A 15,373-nucleotide genomic window follows, 5' to 3' on the forward strand; every position below is an offset into this window, starting at 1 on the left:
TTCAACCCTTTCGTCGAATAGAAATACTTCATCCAAGACATCAAGAGAGGTGGATTATAAAGTCCGATTGCTCGGTATGAAAGTAAAGAAAGAACAAAACATGAACCATGTACCAAGTTCCAGTTCAGGAAATATTTCAATATCAAGTCCAAGACATCCAATAGGCAACAGAACTCTTCATTGTGCAACAAAAAAATGCGAAAAAAAAACAGATCGATTTGTGTTTCCTATTGTGACCTAGCAAGTATGACAATTAAATTTTCCATATCTACAATGCACACTGAACTAACAAGACATTGAAAACAATCTCAGTGGGAAGCCTGATATTTGTGACGAAAGTGCATCAAACCAAGGAGAGAAAAAGGGAGTATACCCGACATCATTTTCACCACACTATTAAGCAACCGAGGCTTTCCCGAAGGCCTCAGGGCCCTTTTAAAGCTGTTTTCCTAGTAAGAATATTCTTCATACATGTCTACCACAGACTATTGTTGTCGCCTAGTGCCACCTTCATTTGCTGAAGGAACCTTTGAGGGGTAACCGTTCAGGTCTAAGTCGATGAGTGACATGTCATACGGCACTGATGCAGAATTCAAGTTGTCAACAAGAAGGGAAGACTTCATTGCATCTGAATTCTTAGACTCAGGTATTGGGCCAGTATTATTCGGAGTGCTTGCACTAGAAGATGATAGACTGGAAAGCTGTATGTCATCTATCTTGTTCCCAAACATGTTCTTGTTTCTTCTGACAGCATCCATCTCTGGGCCAGTCGGCACAAAGGTGCGTGACCGATATTTCCTCTTTCCCTCGTCACCCTCACTAGGGTTGTACAGTACATAATCATGATAAGTAGGGGCAAACTGCACACAGTTCAATATTCTCATCAGAAGGGTTGAGCAAAGCTTAAAGAGAACAATTATGCAAGGGGATAGCAAACATAATAATTTGAAAGGCTCACCTGGTGGACTGTATCATGGTAAAAGTCATTCAACTTTACGGCATGCGATAGGCTTCCAGTCAGATCTCGAGGCCCGCCAATATTTGCACCAGCATACTCCTTGTAAGGAAATGCATATAAATGACCAATAGCAGCGATAAGCATCTCAACACAAATTATGAAATTTTGATACTGAGCTGCATCCTCTGCATTCTTTATCAAGCCAGATTTCGCAGCAAGGAAGACCAACACACCCTAAATGGAAACACGTTGAATAAGTTTCAAACTTTACTTCACTATCAACAAAAAAGCAAAGGGTAACAGACCTTAAATAATTTTTTTTTTTTCTTTTCTATAAAATAATAGGAATAAACGACAAAGTTATCTATTTGGTACATGTTTATACAGAGTTACGAGTTAGTATCATATGTACGATCCAACGTTATATGCACCAACTTTTATCCACATTCTGCTACTCATGCATCTATTTCACGGTAAATATTACACAGTTCCGCATTTTCAAGCAGCATTTGGCGAGCCTAAAGGAAAATTTTGGCCCCGAATAGTTTGTTTAAAATAATGTGGCAATAGATGTCATCCATACTCAAAAATTGCTTCTAGAAGAAATCATCTTCTGCTCTTCATGCCTAAGAATGTGATCATACACAAGCCACTGAACCATAAGTAGACTAATGTCGCTAATACAGTGAGAAAAACGTTTACCTGCCAATAAGTGAGGAAAACAACAGATTTGATTATAATAAACTTTGGAACTGGATTGAAAGGCTGGAGTAGATCTCTGCAAGCAAAGTAAAACAACGCCAAAGCATAGAGAGCTGTTGTGTATGAGATTGTGTAGATAATAGTGAGATACAGGTATGACTGTCTTGGACTGAAATTTCCATCTGCATATTTCCCCTTTGCATAAAGTATGAGTGTAACAACAGCTAATACAGGCTTCAGGATCACAAACTGCAAACATCCTTGTTTGCACCTACGTATAAAGCGCCTGCATTAACAGTTTCATATGTGTGAGTTTATCAAATAATCATCTCATACACACAATATGATGACATATCGTTATATACCAAAATCTCAATATTGTCCAGAAATCTCCTTAGTTATGCAGGGAATCTGCCTATTATGTGGAGAAGCCTAATTTTATGCATCCAAAAATTTAACAAGGTATTCACAAGTTAAAATGAAAAGCCAAGACCACCAGCATTTTGAAAATAGTAAACAGTTAACTTAACTAGAGAAAGCGATTCCCGAGTAATACAGAATTCTGTAATTCTTACACCACAAATTCCTGGCTTGCAGATGATCATATTGGTAAATTAAGCAGAGATTGTGAACTCACCCATCCAGGGGTATGGGAGGGAGGCAACATGTCATCAGAACCACGGAAGGCTTTAGAACCCTACCGCTTAAACTTAGAACCACAGATCCTGGACCACCAACCCATGCCAAGCACAACGATAAAAAATTATAAATGACCCAAGCTTCATAGCTGAAACACAACAAAAAAAAAAAAAAAAAATAGCATGAGAATAAAATAATATTCAGACAAAATGATAATTAAGTACCAGAGTGTAATAAACAGGAGAGAATGAGTGAGTGAGAGAGTGGCAGAGAACAAGGAAAATGGCAGATGAATAAACAGAATATTCCTAACAATCATTTGTGCAGTGAAACATTTGAATAAATGAAGACATACTTACGCTTCTCTAATGGAATTAAAGTAGATTGAACCAGCAGGAATGACAAGGGATAAGAACGACATCAACGCATATATCTGTCACAGAAAACAAAGTTCATATTGGTTACATAACCAAACTCAACAGAAACTATCATTGGCATAGTGGGATCTTTAGAAAATCCTAAAACCAAGACCAATAAAAGAAACAAAAAATAGCTTGATGATCAACCAATACCCAAACAAGCGAAATTTCCAACAACACAGATTACAGTAACAAAGAATGCACAAGTTCAACCGATGCTATCACAATCTTCAAATTTCAAAACTTTTTTTTTCTTCTGGCCTAAGTTTGTCCATTCTGTAATGCATTGACCATAACAGGATCATTAAGGAAAGAAATCATGCAATCAAACTATCATATTGGAAAATTAAATGGCCAGCTCATATGAAGCATGTAAACTGCATTCTAAGAATCCCCTTCATTGTATTCTCATATAATTTCTTTAAATTCAAATACATTGAAAAAATCCAAAAAGGCGAAAACAACAACCTAAACTGAATTCTTCATGTGACAATGCAGCATAAGTTAACATATTTCATATCATTTCAAAGTGGGATTTTTCTTCAAGTCAAGTACTCACCGGAACCATGAAGATGATGCGGACAATGTATCTCTGATAAGTGGGTTCAGTGTAATTGATTAGGTGCCTGTAGATGTGCATGATGGCCAAAGCCATGGCTCCAACAGTACAGAAAAAAGCTATACTGCTCAAGTATATTGGGGACGATTCCACCATTCTGAAAACTTCTAGTCCAATCAAACCCCTTTGCACATTAATTGCAACAACAATTCAAAAGTATTAGCAAAAATCATAGAAACCCAGGGAAACAAAAACAAAGAACTTTTGAATAATCAAAATTCAAAACCTGAGGAGCAACAGCAGTGTATATTATTCTCTGCAGAAGAATTTTTCTTGCTAAAAGTGGGTGAATTCCATCGAAAGTGAGGGAAGGGAAGGGGAATTCGTAAACCCTAACCCTCACACTATTTGAAATTGCTTGAAACGCCTGCAACTGTCGAAAAAAAAATTCCCAAAATTTAAAAAATTACTAAAAAAATGAGAATTGTAAACAGCTAAATTTAATTGGGTGGAAAATAAGGTTTTGACTGAAATTAATTGGGGGAAGAAAAAATTGAAAGCGAAAGCTTGAAGAAAAACCTTACCTTTCAAGAATTCCAAAAAATTAGGAATTGGATGGTGATTGCGTGAAGCCGTGAAGGTCAAATTTTTGGGGGAGATCTGCGAACCAGATGCGGAAGCCTGGTCCTATAAGATCAAAGGAAGAAGAAGAAGCAGCAGCAACCCACAGGAAATGCTTTACTGGCTGTAACCTAATAATGGCGGCTTCCAGTCCCGCTGTACTTACAACTAATAAAAAAACCCCCACCAAGAGAATTTTATGAAAATGTAGTCCTAACCCTTTTTTTTCAACTTTTAGGGATATGATATCTACACATTATATTTTACTTCTCACATATTTTTAATTTTCGGTCGTCGGATAGGATAAATTAAATAAGATAAATGGACATAATTATCAAGAGGTATGTGAGAAAATTGCACTATTTTGATGCTTCTTAATAATGCCACTTATTTAATTTGATTTTTATTTTTATTTTTTGGTTATGTTTGAAAATTGCACTATTATTATCGAAGAATTTTGTACAATTATTGCTTAAATTAAACATTTTTTTTTAATTAACTTATGTCCCGTGATGATTTAACCATTTTTTAAAATTATTTAATTCTTAAATTAAAATTTTTCCAAATGCCTATTAATATTTTTATTTTCTTTTTGCAATGTTTTAATCAAGTGCCATAAATTTAGACTTCAAGTCAGCAAAATATGAGCTTTGCGTTAGCCACATCATCACTCAATGATCAATCTAACAAATTGACTAAAGGTTGTACGATAAAAAAATCATAAGACATTGTATTAAATTGAAAAAACATTGTATGTATTTAAAATAGGACGAAAACCTAAAAAGATAAAATATTATTTACGGTTTCAATGTACATACTTATACTAGGTCATATAAAAATTAAAATAGTAATTTTCAAGGATATTCTTGTCATTTCCAAAGTCCAACCATTTTCATTTTGTATTTTTATAGTTCAATTTCATTTTGTATGAAGTTTTTTTTTAGTACAACGATATATATTTACACTAAGGGGAGGGGGAGTTTGTGTAACAACTCGTTCGTAATTTTACGATTTTACTAATTTTAAAGGAGTGAATTGACGAAAATGTCCCTAGAAGTGAGATCGTTAACTTTTGTTGACCGTCATTTTGTGAGGCGTATGGGCTATTATTTTATTGTATTCTCAAAATACACAATGGTACGAATGCATAGGCGCAAGTGGAATGGAATTCGGACTTACAACGAAAATTTTATGGACTTACGAACGTGAAGGGCGATTTGGTAATTTCATATTTAGAAATATTTTGTGTCTTGTTTTGTGAGCCACATGGGGCCCACACCCCACTCTTCCCTTGCTCCCATGTCCCCCCTTCAAATCTCTAGGACCTATTCCTTACTGCCACCTCACCTTGTCTCACTTGGCCCTCTTTTCCCTCAAGCTTTCTCATTCTCTCATCTCTTTCGGTTCTCTCTCTCAAACTTTCTCAGCTATTTATCTCTCATTCTCTGCAACACAAACCACACCACCACCACCACCACTCACCGTTTTGCCAAGCACCACCACGGAACTTCCCCATCACGAACCTACCACGCCGAGACCCCTTCGTTTTCTCTATCTTCCTCGTTGCACAGTACCATCACTATGCAGAAACCGGATCCAACAAGTTTTCACCATCTCCGGCGAAGGTAAAGCCTGAAATCTTCCTAATAATTCATATATTGTGCCTAGAAGTACACTTGGGTTGTTTTTGAGACATTTTGGTGTTGTTTGGACGTAAAAACCTTTCGGGGAAATCTCCCCAGTTTTTCCGACAAAGGACCCACAAGCTGCAGGCCATTCCCCGACCGTTTCCAGCCACTACATACTTGACCCAATATTGGTGCGATTACTATCGAAGACTCCGGCTTCCTAGCTTGAACTGCTGCGACTTGACAAGTATTTGTGAGTGGGTCTTTTCTTTTATACAGTATACATATTATTTGAGTTTCCATACATAGATTAAAAATGCATTTTCTAAGTGACGCCATAATTAAATTAAAGTTATAAGAATTGTTGCGATGAAGAAAATTATGAGATTATTACGAATCCCATTGGATGCACAAATAACGTATTGCATTCTTAAGATATTGCAGGTTACGGTAAGTATTTTCATACTATACGTAATATGTATATTTTGGAAACTATACTTGTTTTACGATAAGGGGTTATAATGTTTTCAAAAAGGTTTTTATAAAACTTTATTTTTAGGCTCACTCACCCTTGTTTTTCGCCGTTCCAAGTTTTAGTGCTGAGCTTTCTTGTTGACGAAGATTCTTGGCAAATCTTGATATAGGTGGTTACCTTCGATGGTATAATTCTCATCATACTTTACTGTACTTTACATTTTAGTGCTGAGCTTTCGTATCGACGAGGATTCTTGGCAAATCTTGGTATAGGTGGTTACCTTCGATGGTATAATTCTCATCCTACTTTACTGTACTTTACTTATGCTCTAACATCACGTGTGAAATAGGTTCATTACCACTCACAAGTGCATTCTTACATTTAGTTACTTTTAGGTTTAAATTTACTCACATTTTTCAGATCACTACACTTTATGGTTTCGTCACCCTCTTGTGTCGCCTAGCACAACTCAATTTGGAGCCTAATGGGGCATTCCGGGTCGGGGTGTGTCAGTTCAACTAAGCCACCCAATGTGCAACCTAATTTGGTATCGAATTCGTCATCCATGAGATTCGAATATAAAACCTCTCACTTACAAGTGAAGATGAATACCACCAGACTGTAGTATTGAGTGACATTTTTGTATGAAGTTTTAGTTATTTTTTATAAACTTTTATTTTATTTTTAGCTTCTTTTATTGTTTTTTAAAGTTTGAAGTTGAAGTTTTATAAAAACAAAAGTAGAAGAAAGAACCGGGTATTCGGGTCAAGTCTTCATTTGAAATGCTGACCCGACAGGAAATATCCGCTTTAGTGCCAGAAAATATTAACCTCGGTGGAAGTTTGGGAGGCCATACATTTTCTAACGGGCTGGACTGGGGTGTGGCCTTATCTCCCTCCTCTGTCCCTCTCGCTATATAAACCCACAGCGGCCGTTATCCTCTCCGCTCTCAATCCTCCACAGACCTAAAGATTGAGCCTCCCTCTCTCGTTATCCTCTGTCTTCCTCCTCTTCGAGGAGTTTCAGCAAACACCTTGCGTGCAAGGAGAAGGAACAAGGAAGAAGCAGAGCGAATAGAGTTCAGGGTTCTGCAGAAATTGCAGAGATGACTTCTATTGTTGGAGTTTCGTCTGTATATGCCCAGACTCCGTGCAGCGAGCTGTACAGAAGAGCGGCGGCGCCGGCTGCGGCAACGACGAGCAGTGCTACTCTTTCGTTGGCGTTTCCCGAGAGGCCTCACTTCAACAGTGTTTTGAGAGGCAAGAGTGGGTTGGTCAGGCAGGGCTCCGGTGTCGTTTGTTCGGCCATTGCCACTCCGAACTCGGTGCTCAGTGAAGAGGCGTTTAAGGGACTCGGTGGCTTTTCGAAGGACTCGCTTGACTCCGACTCGGAGTACGAGTCGGAAACTGAGCCGGGTTCCGCTGGTAGTGACGACGATGAGCTCGCTCTTTCCAAGCTGGGGTTGCCTCAGCGGCTTGTTGATAGCCTTGAGAGACGTGGCATTTCGAGCCTTTTTCCAATTCAGGTTCTTCATTTCTCTCTGTGATTTTGCTTATCTTATCTATTTCCTTTGAATTTTAGTGTTATTTTTATCATGAAATTACTGTAATTTAGTTTTTGTTGGAACCCTTTTGAAATCGTGTGTGGTGTGATAAAAATGTAAGCTTCTTCTAACAGTCTGAAAGGTGCCCTTATAGCATAAACCCTGAACCCTATATGCATGGATATGTAGGTGTATGAAGTGGTTTACTGATAGCTTTCTTTGTTGAAAATGTTTAGAGAGCTGTGCTAGTACCTGCACTGGAAGGTCGAGATATCATTGCTCGTGCGAAGACAGGGACTGGAAAGACATTAGCCTTCGGAATCCCAATACTCAAGCGTCTCACAGAGGAGGATGAACAGAGAGGCTCTCATAGGTACCATTTGTGATGAAGTTTATTATTCACAGTACAACTAAAGACATATCCTTTTGAAAATCATGTGGTGAATTTCCGTTTTTGTAGGCGGACTGGTTATCTTCCGAGAGTTTTGGTGCTTGCCCCTACTCGGGAGTTGGCAAAGCAAGTTGAAAAGGAGATGAAAGAATCTGCCCCTTACCTAAACACTGTTTGTGTCTATGGGGGAGTTTCCTACATAACACAACAAAGTGCTCTCTCCCGTGGAGTTGATGTAGTTGTTGGAACTCCTGGTCGGATTATTGACCTGATAAACGGGAACAGTCTCAAATTGGGCGAAGTTCAATATTTGGTACTTGATGAAGCTGATTCGATGCTTGCTGTTGGATTTGAGGAGGATGTGGAAGTGATTCTACAAAAGCTTCCAGCTCAGAGGCAGAGCATGCTTTTTTCTGCAACCATGCCTGGTTGGGTGAAAAAACTATCACGGAAATATTTGGACAATCCATTGACAATTGATTTGGTAAATGCCATTTTTCTTTTCTTTCTCTCCTTTGTTAAGTTTAAAACTTTCATTATTCGTGTAATCTGTGTCATTAGAACATTGCATGGAGTGATGCCTAAAATATGTTTACTGGATATTAAACGCTTAAAGCTAATGGAAGTTGTAGTTGTTTAAAGCTATGTGGTAGACACCAAAGTTGTAATATAGGAAAAAAAACTAATTAATAGATTTTGCATCTCTTATGTTTGTAGAGTGGAAAGTGAGCCTTAAATAATTCCTTTTCCACATTCTTTTTTCCCAAAGGTTGGCGACCAAGACGAGAAGCTTGCAGAAGGGATCAAACTTTATGCTTTATCAACCACTTCAGCTTCAAAGAAGACCATTCTTAGTGATCTTATAACGGTAAGAGTTGGAACTCATTACTGACTCTTTTTTTGGCTCAAACGTATAATATGTAGGTATGCTGCACAGCTGCCTCACTTTTTAATATGATCTTTAATGTTGTTGTGGTGTTTTCCTTCGAAAGTCGTTTAGTTTATGATGAAGATGGTGACGTTGATTATAATATGAATCTGCATAGCTCTAAATTACTTCAAAAAGGAAACATTTTCCACATAGCACTGAAGAATGTCATATCTTCAGGTGTATGCAAAGGGTGGGAAGACCATTGTATTTACACAAACGAAACGAGAGGCTGATGCAGTCTCAATGTCATTAACAAGTAGCATAGCTTCTGAGGCATTGCATGGAGATATATCACAGAATCAAAGAGAGAGAACATTAAATGGTTTTCGGCAAGGGAAATTCACTGTGCTTGTTGCCACTGATGTTGCATCCCGTGGACTTGATATTCCCAATGTCGATTTGGTAAGCTTAGGAGTTTCTTATGATTTCTAATCAAACTTTTAGTATTGTTGTATGGATGCTTGTACATGTGTGTATGTAACTATTACCACTTTGTTTGCCTGTAATAGCTGTTCTCTAAACATATCATTTGCCAACACCTTGCTAAACCTGTGGCTGCAATATTAATTTTTTCTTCTTCTTCCAGGTTATCCACTACGAGCTTCCCAATGATTCAGAGACATTTGTGCATCGCTCTGGGCGTACTGGACGTGCAGGGAAACAAGGTACTGCCGTTCTGATGTTTACGAACAACCAGAGGAGAACAATTAAAACTCTTGAGCGTGATGTGGGGTGCAAGTTTGAGTTTGCTAGTCCACCAACTATGGAGGAGGTTTTGGAGTCATCGGCTCAGCACGTGGTTGCTACTCTTAGTGGAGTGCACCCTGAATCCGTACAGTTTTTCACACCAACGGCACAGAGATTGATTGATGAACAGGGAACAAGTGCTCTTGCTGCTGCACTTGCACAGCTCAGTGGATTTTCTCGTCCTCCATCATCCAAGTCCCTTATCACTCATGAGGCGGTAATAATTGAAGTCATTAAACGCTTAATTTCCGTCTAGTAGTTTATTTTCTTGAAGTTTGGTGGAGCAGGACGATGTTTTCAAATATTCACGTATTCTGCAGCCCATTTGTGGTGTTGCTATATTAATTGCACTGTTAAATTATATGCAGGGATGGACGACATTGCAACTTATCCGAGATCCATCTTTTGCCAGAGGGTTCCTGTCTGCTAGATCTGTCACTGGGTTTCTTTCAGATGTTTATTCTACAGCTGCTGATGAAGTTGGAAAAATACATATAATTGCAGATGAACGGGTTCGTATCTACAACATCTCAGGCGTATTTGATTATTGCTTCAATTCATTTCGCTTAAAACAAATTTTGATGGTGATAATATCAGATTCAAGGAGCAGTTTTTGATCTTCCAGAGGAGATTGCCAAAGAGTTGCTGGCCAGGCAAATACCTCCCGGAAATACTATTTCCAAGATATCCAAGGTTTACTTTTGTTTTTGGTCACTTCGTCATAAGAGAAGCTTTTGCATGGAAAGCTGCTGACATTTGTATTGTATGCATGTACTATTTTGTGTTGGCAGTTGCCAGCCCTGCAAGATGATGGGCCGGTGAGTGACAACTATGGCAGGTTTTCAGGCAGAGATCGCCGGGGAGGAGGCCGCGGAGGAGGCCGGGGTGGAGGTTTTAGGGATCGTCAAGGATCATCAGGTGGTTTTAGAAGCTCCAGGGGTTGGGGTAGTGATGGTGGTGCCGACGATTCATTTAGGAGTAGTGGCCGAAGTTATGGATCTAGCAACAGCAGACCTCGGAGTCCAAGAAGCATCGATGACGATTGGCTTATTGGAGGCCAACGATCAAGCAGGTCACCATCCCGAGACAGGTATATCATCTTTTTAGTTTCTCATCTTTTCTCGTGTCAGAAATAGCACAATAATAATTCGCAACACATCAGTTTAACATTGAAATGATATCTGAATTTGCAGTTCCAGAAGCTTTGGAGGTTCCTGCTTCAATTGTGGGCGCTCCGGCCACAGGGCATCAGATTGCCCTACCAAACAAGGATTCTAGATGTGCATCCTTAAACATCAGTTTTCCGGCACCATTGGTGGGTTCCGTGCATGTTTAACCGTCAGTTTTCAGCACCATTGGTGGGTTAGAGGCTGCTGCCACCGCGGGCAGGCATTGCTGTCTACTGTTTTGTGTTTGTGGGCAAGGTCAATGAGATTGGGAGATGTTTCTTCTGAGTGTTACAAGAACCAAATTGAACCACATACTTAAGAGTTATAGGAATTTTGTTTGGACTGCTTTCTCCCACTATCCCGCTCTCACATACATATTTTGTTTTGACATTATAATCATTAAATGTAATTGTGCTCTCAAACCCTCTTGTGTTACTGATTAAAGTAGAATATCGCTCGAATTAAACTAGGATTTCATTTCAAATGCTAAACATTTCAATTTTCAACGAAGATGAAACGGAGAACAAATGAAATGAGTAAAATCTATCTACTTACCAAATAGAATGTTGATGACGGTTCTAACTACAGGTCCTCTCTTGCTCTTAAGAACCTCCCTCACCGCCTTCTCGTCCGGCATGAACCCCTTCCCTTTCATCTCCTCCAGTAACTCCCTCCCCTCCTCCGCCTTCTCCTGCCTCGCAAACCCCTCAAACACCGCTGTGTAAGTACTGGCATTAGGCCGCATTCCCTTGCCCACCATATCCAGCAAGTACTTCTTGGCATCCCCAAGAAAATTGCCACTGAGGTCGGCCGCCAGCGCCTTGATCATCACACTGTAAGTGTAAGCATTCGGGGCCAACCCAGAGGCCAACATCCGCATATATACCTTGAGAGCCTCCTTCGTCTTTCCGGCATTGGCGTAGGCTTCAATGACGGCGGTGTGCGAAACTACGTCGGGCATTTGACCCTTGTCCTTGATCTGAGCAAAGAGCTCCAACGCTTCGTGGGTCAATCCGTCTTTGGACAATGCGTCGAACATCTTGACTGCATTGTTGGTGAGGCCATCGCTCCGCATTTTGTGGAAGACTTCTTGCAAGTCCTTCGGGTCTTCCGGGTCCTCGACGGCGGGCTTCTTGCTGAAAGGGTCGTAAGGCGGAGGGAGCTTCGACTTGTCAACCTCCTTGGCGGCGGCGGGCAGCGTCGTTTTGTCATCGTCTTCGTCGTCTGAAGGGAGGGAGAAGTTAACCTTGGTGTTGATTTTGGTGCTGGGTTCACCGCCGCGGCTATGGCGACGGTGGCTTTCTGTGGTGGAATCGCAGCAGGAGCAGCTGCGGCTTCGTCCTCTAAGGGTATTATGGGAACGAAAAGGAGTCGGTGGAAATGGAAGAAGCGAACTCCTGTGATGGTTTTCTGAGATGGTTCTGGTGGAGTGGTTGGCGACGGCTATGGCAATGAGGCGGGAGGAGACGGCGGAGGAGAAAGGATTAGACTTGGTGGTGGTAGAGGCAAGAAGCTGAAGGGCGCGATATAGCAATGTACCCGCCATTGTTTTTCTCTGTTCGTTTGTATCGGTATGCGTCTTTGAGCCGTCGGATTTTGAGTTTGTGATTTCTGCTTCCAACTTGTTCGAGAACGTTCCAATTTAGTACTAACTATTCTAAGTGATCCTAGCATTTGAGAAGAGATCATTTCCGGATCTCTTCCACCAAGGTCATTAGATCAAGTGATTTGGACCTTTGAAATTTTATCCAACGGTAAAAAATTATTATAGCTTTTAAGGGGTCAAAACAGGTGGGTCGTTAGATGAAATTTCAAAGGTTTGGATCACTTGATCGGATGACCTTCTAGCATTTATCATGTGATCAAAACACGTGTCGTTGCATGACTGCCGTTTGTGCTGGACGGAGTCACCTGCAACAATTCAAGGGTGTCTGCGCTGTGAGTACCGTTGATCTGTCGTTGACATTTGATAGATCCTCGTTCTTAAGGGAAATTTCTTGGAACATATTGACGCTTATATGTGCACTGTGCAGGGCGTTATCTAGCATTGGCATGAAGGGGTAACTTATTGGTGACATTGGGTGACTCACTGAATCAAGATCCTTGGAATTTGGACATGATGCAACAAACCGTCCATTTTTCTGATATCGTTTTATCTTTGATTATCATGGCATTACGAAAGAATGATTTATGCACACCTTTATTCATTTAAGATCTTTGGATCGAATATATTCAACAATAATCAAGTGACAAACATAAATAAGATTGGCTGTGCGAAAATTTATTGAACTCTCTCTACTTTGTCATGGCAACAGGATAATAGAATTTGGATCACTACAAGGGCCTCTGCCAAAGAAGCTTTTCGGCCATCCAGAATTACAGCGAAAGTTTTAGGGAGAACACTCGAAGAAAAACATGCGTCAAAGTTTAACCGTGGTTAAAGGGCCGTTTGAAAACCATTTCTTACGAAACTAATCATTCATATTCTCATACCTCTTGACAGCAAACTGAAAAACAACTCGTTTAACGAGACGTTGAACATGGGAGATAGCATTAGCAAACAACTGCAGCTTCTTGATCTGCAGAACACTCAGATTTCCAAACTAATTCTGGGTTATGAATACAAAAATGAACAAGAGTGAGAGTTCATGGTTCTTGATCCGTTTTGATTTCTATGATATTGTGCATGTATTTTCCGTCACAATCCCTCTTGGTTGGCACTTTTACACGTAGAAGACTTTTCGGCAATCCGGTATGCAGTGGTTCGGGTGCCTGTTACTTTCTGTTAGTCTCCCCATCAAGCTACGAAATCTTAAATGGTCAAAACAAGATCTTTCAGCCAAGTTTGACTAGAACAATGCACCACTATTTACATTCAATTAACTTATATATATATATATATATATATATATATATATTTTGTAGTTTAAATTAGATAAAACATTGCTTGAATAAAAATATTAGAGTTTTTGACCAATTTTTGGAGGATGGTACGAAATTGAGGATCCTCTCCAGATTTTACTGTGCAGAGCTCATGATCAAGAAATCTGGACTACTCAACTTGAATCTGACGGTTCCTATTGTCTCATTTTACTGATCCACCTCACATAAACTAAGGGCCCGAATCTCTCTTTTTGTCTCTTGAACAATCCGAATTTCTTGATTCTTAAGCTCCGGACAGTAAAGTCCAGAGAAGATTTAAATTCGAAACTAAGGAGGATGAAATGGTAACTTCCAAATCTTCTCATGATTGGATTTTATTTGAGTTCCAAGTCAACATTGTGAAATGGGGAATCATATACTCAAGTCTTTTCTCTCCTTATCTTCTATGTGTTATTTGATGAATCTTCCGTGGAACCAGATGGAATTTATGGACTCGTGCTTTAAAAAGTTCCATTCCACATGAAATCCCTCTGCCCAACTAGTGCTAGCTTTTGAACCAGTCAAAGGGTTCTTTTTGGGTTTTGTCCCTTCTCCTCATAGTCAACTGTAATAGAGCCTTGACAATGGTTAGACTTAGACCTGAGATATTTGGACTTCGGGAATGATTTTTCCACTTTTGTTTTTTTAAATGATAAACACACATCATTTTTAAGGTTTTACATATTTTTATTGAATTATATCTGTTAATTTTATTTGATTTATCTAATCTGATGATTAGAAATTAAAAATAGTGTGTGAAGTCACTTAGTACTACGGTTTAGTTGTATTTATTTTTACTTATAAGTGAGAAGTCTTAGGTTCGTTCAATTCTCGTTAAAAGTAAATTTGAATCACATTATATGGCAAAATGTCCTAGGCTCGTTCGATTCTCGTCAAAGACGAATTTGAACCATATTATATGGCTAAAGGTCTTAAGTTCGATTCTCGTAAAAGGCGAATTTGAATCACATTATATGGCTAGCCCATTGTGAGGCTTGGTCCACTCCCCCACCCCTTTAGTATAAATATCATTTGTTAAAAAAAAATGATGTGTGAGATACCAAAAAGTGTATGAAAATCACCTCTTTGTTTCCTCTACACACTCATGTGTATTTCTGATTTTTCAATAAAATAAATTTAAAAAAAATCACGGAATTGAAATTAATTAAGAGTTTATAAAAGAAGAAAAACCGTGTGTGGAAAATATTTTTGTAGTGGTTTTGATCATTTGACGAACCCCTAACAAACACCAGTGTGGTACCGCTTATTCCATGCGCAAATGGACTAATCAATGTCATCATGCGCATGCCGATGTGATAAACTTAAAAAGTCCAACACTAAAGGGCATATAGATGAACATACTCATGAAACGGATGCGGAAATTTTTTTCTCCTTTTTTTTTGGGGGTCAAGATAAAGCTAACCAACCTCCTAGCTCCGAACCGGAAGCCTCTCGGGATAAACATGTTGTCTCCCGTATTGCATCGATATTGTCTTCCGCTTAACTGCACAAGCTGCATTAAAGTGACTCAAGTTGTCTCAGTAAAACTTAGAAAACATCGCACTTAATATTGTACAAAAAAACTGTTGCACATGTGTTAAAATTAGATCAAACTCAATTTTTTTTGGACAAGTGTCGAACTCAAAAGTGCTGGCAATAGCAAGGCTAC

At 39.3% G+C, this 15,373-nt stretch overlaps 3 protein-coding genes across 3 annotated transcripts; 1 reads left to right on the forward strand and 2 right to left on the reverse strand.

The window, feature by feature from the left end:
* Window positions 1–108: 108 nt before the first annotated feature.
* LOC137745184 (uncharacterized) lies at window positions 109–4,113 on the reverse strand. The gene is made up of 8 exons (XM_068485090.2): window positions 3,862–4,113; window positions 3,564–3,704; window positions 3,278–3,461; window positions 2,659–2,732; window positions 2,298–2,447; window positions 1,661–1,946; window positions 959–1,192; window positions 109–860 (listed from the first exon to the last, which is right to left on the reverse strand). Exons 3-8 carry the CDS (start codon window positions 3,431–3,433, stop codon window positions 486–488), a joined length of 1,275 nt encoding a protein of 424 aa, XP_068341191.2. The 5' UTR covers window positions 3,434–3,461; window positions 3,564–3,704; window positions 3,862–4,113; the 3' UTR covers window positions 109–485.
* Window positions 4,114–6,763: 2,650 nt separating this feature from the next.
* On the forward strand, window positions 6,764–11,204 carry LOC137744777 (DEAD-box ATP-dependent RNA helicase 3, chloroplastic). The gene is made up of 10 exons (XM_068484575.2): window positions 6,764–7,526; window positions 7,781–7,917; window positions 8,005–8,419; window positions 8,705–8,803; window positions 9,044–9,268; window positions 9,453–9,830; window positions 9,982–10,125; window positions 10,211–10,306; window positions 10,405–10,703; window positions 10,807–11,204. Exons 1-10 carry the CDS (start codon window positions 7,107–7,109, stop codon window positions 10,889–10,891), a joined length of 2,298 nt encoding a protein of 765 aa, XP_068340676.2. The 5' UTR covers window positions 6,764–7,106; the 3' UTR covers window positions 10,892–11,204.
* Window positions 11,205–11,234: 30 nt separating this feature from the next.
* On the reverse strand, window positions 11,235–12,418 carry LOC137744778 (uncharacterized). The gene has a single exon (XM_068484576.2). The coding sequence runs from the start codon at window positions 12,326–12,328 to the stop codon at window positions 11,330–11,332; it is 999 nt and encodes a 332-aa protein (XP_068340677.2). The 5' UTR covers window positions 12,329–12,418; the 3' UTR covers window positions 11,235–11,329.
* Window positions 12,419–15,373: the final 2,955 nt, after the last annotated feature.

The sequence above is a fragment of the Pyrus communis genome, chromosome 12, assembly GCF_041283825.1.
Source record: "Pyrus communis isolate YQ-2024b chromosome 12, ASM4128382v1, whole genome shotgun sequence".
Taxonomy (NCBI): Eukaryota; Viridiplantae; Streptophyta; class Magnoliopsida; order Rosales; family Rosaceae; genus Pyrus; species Pyrus communis.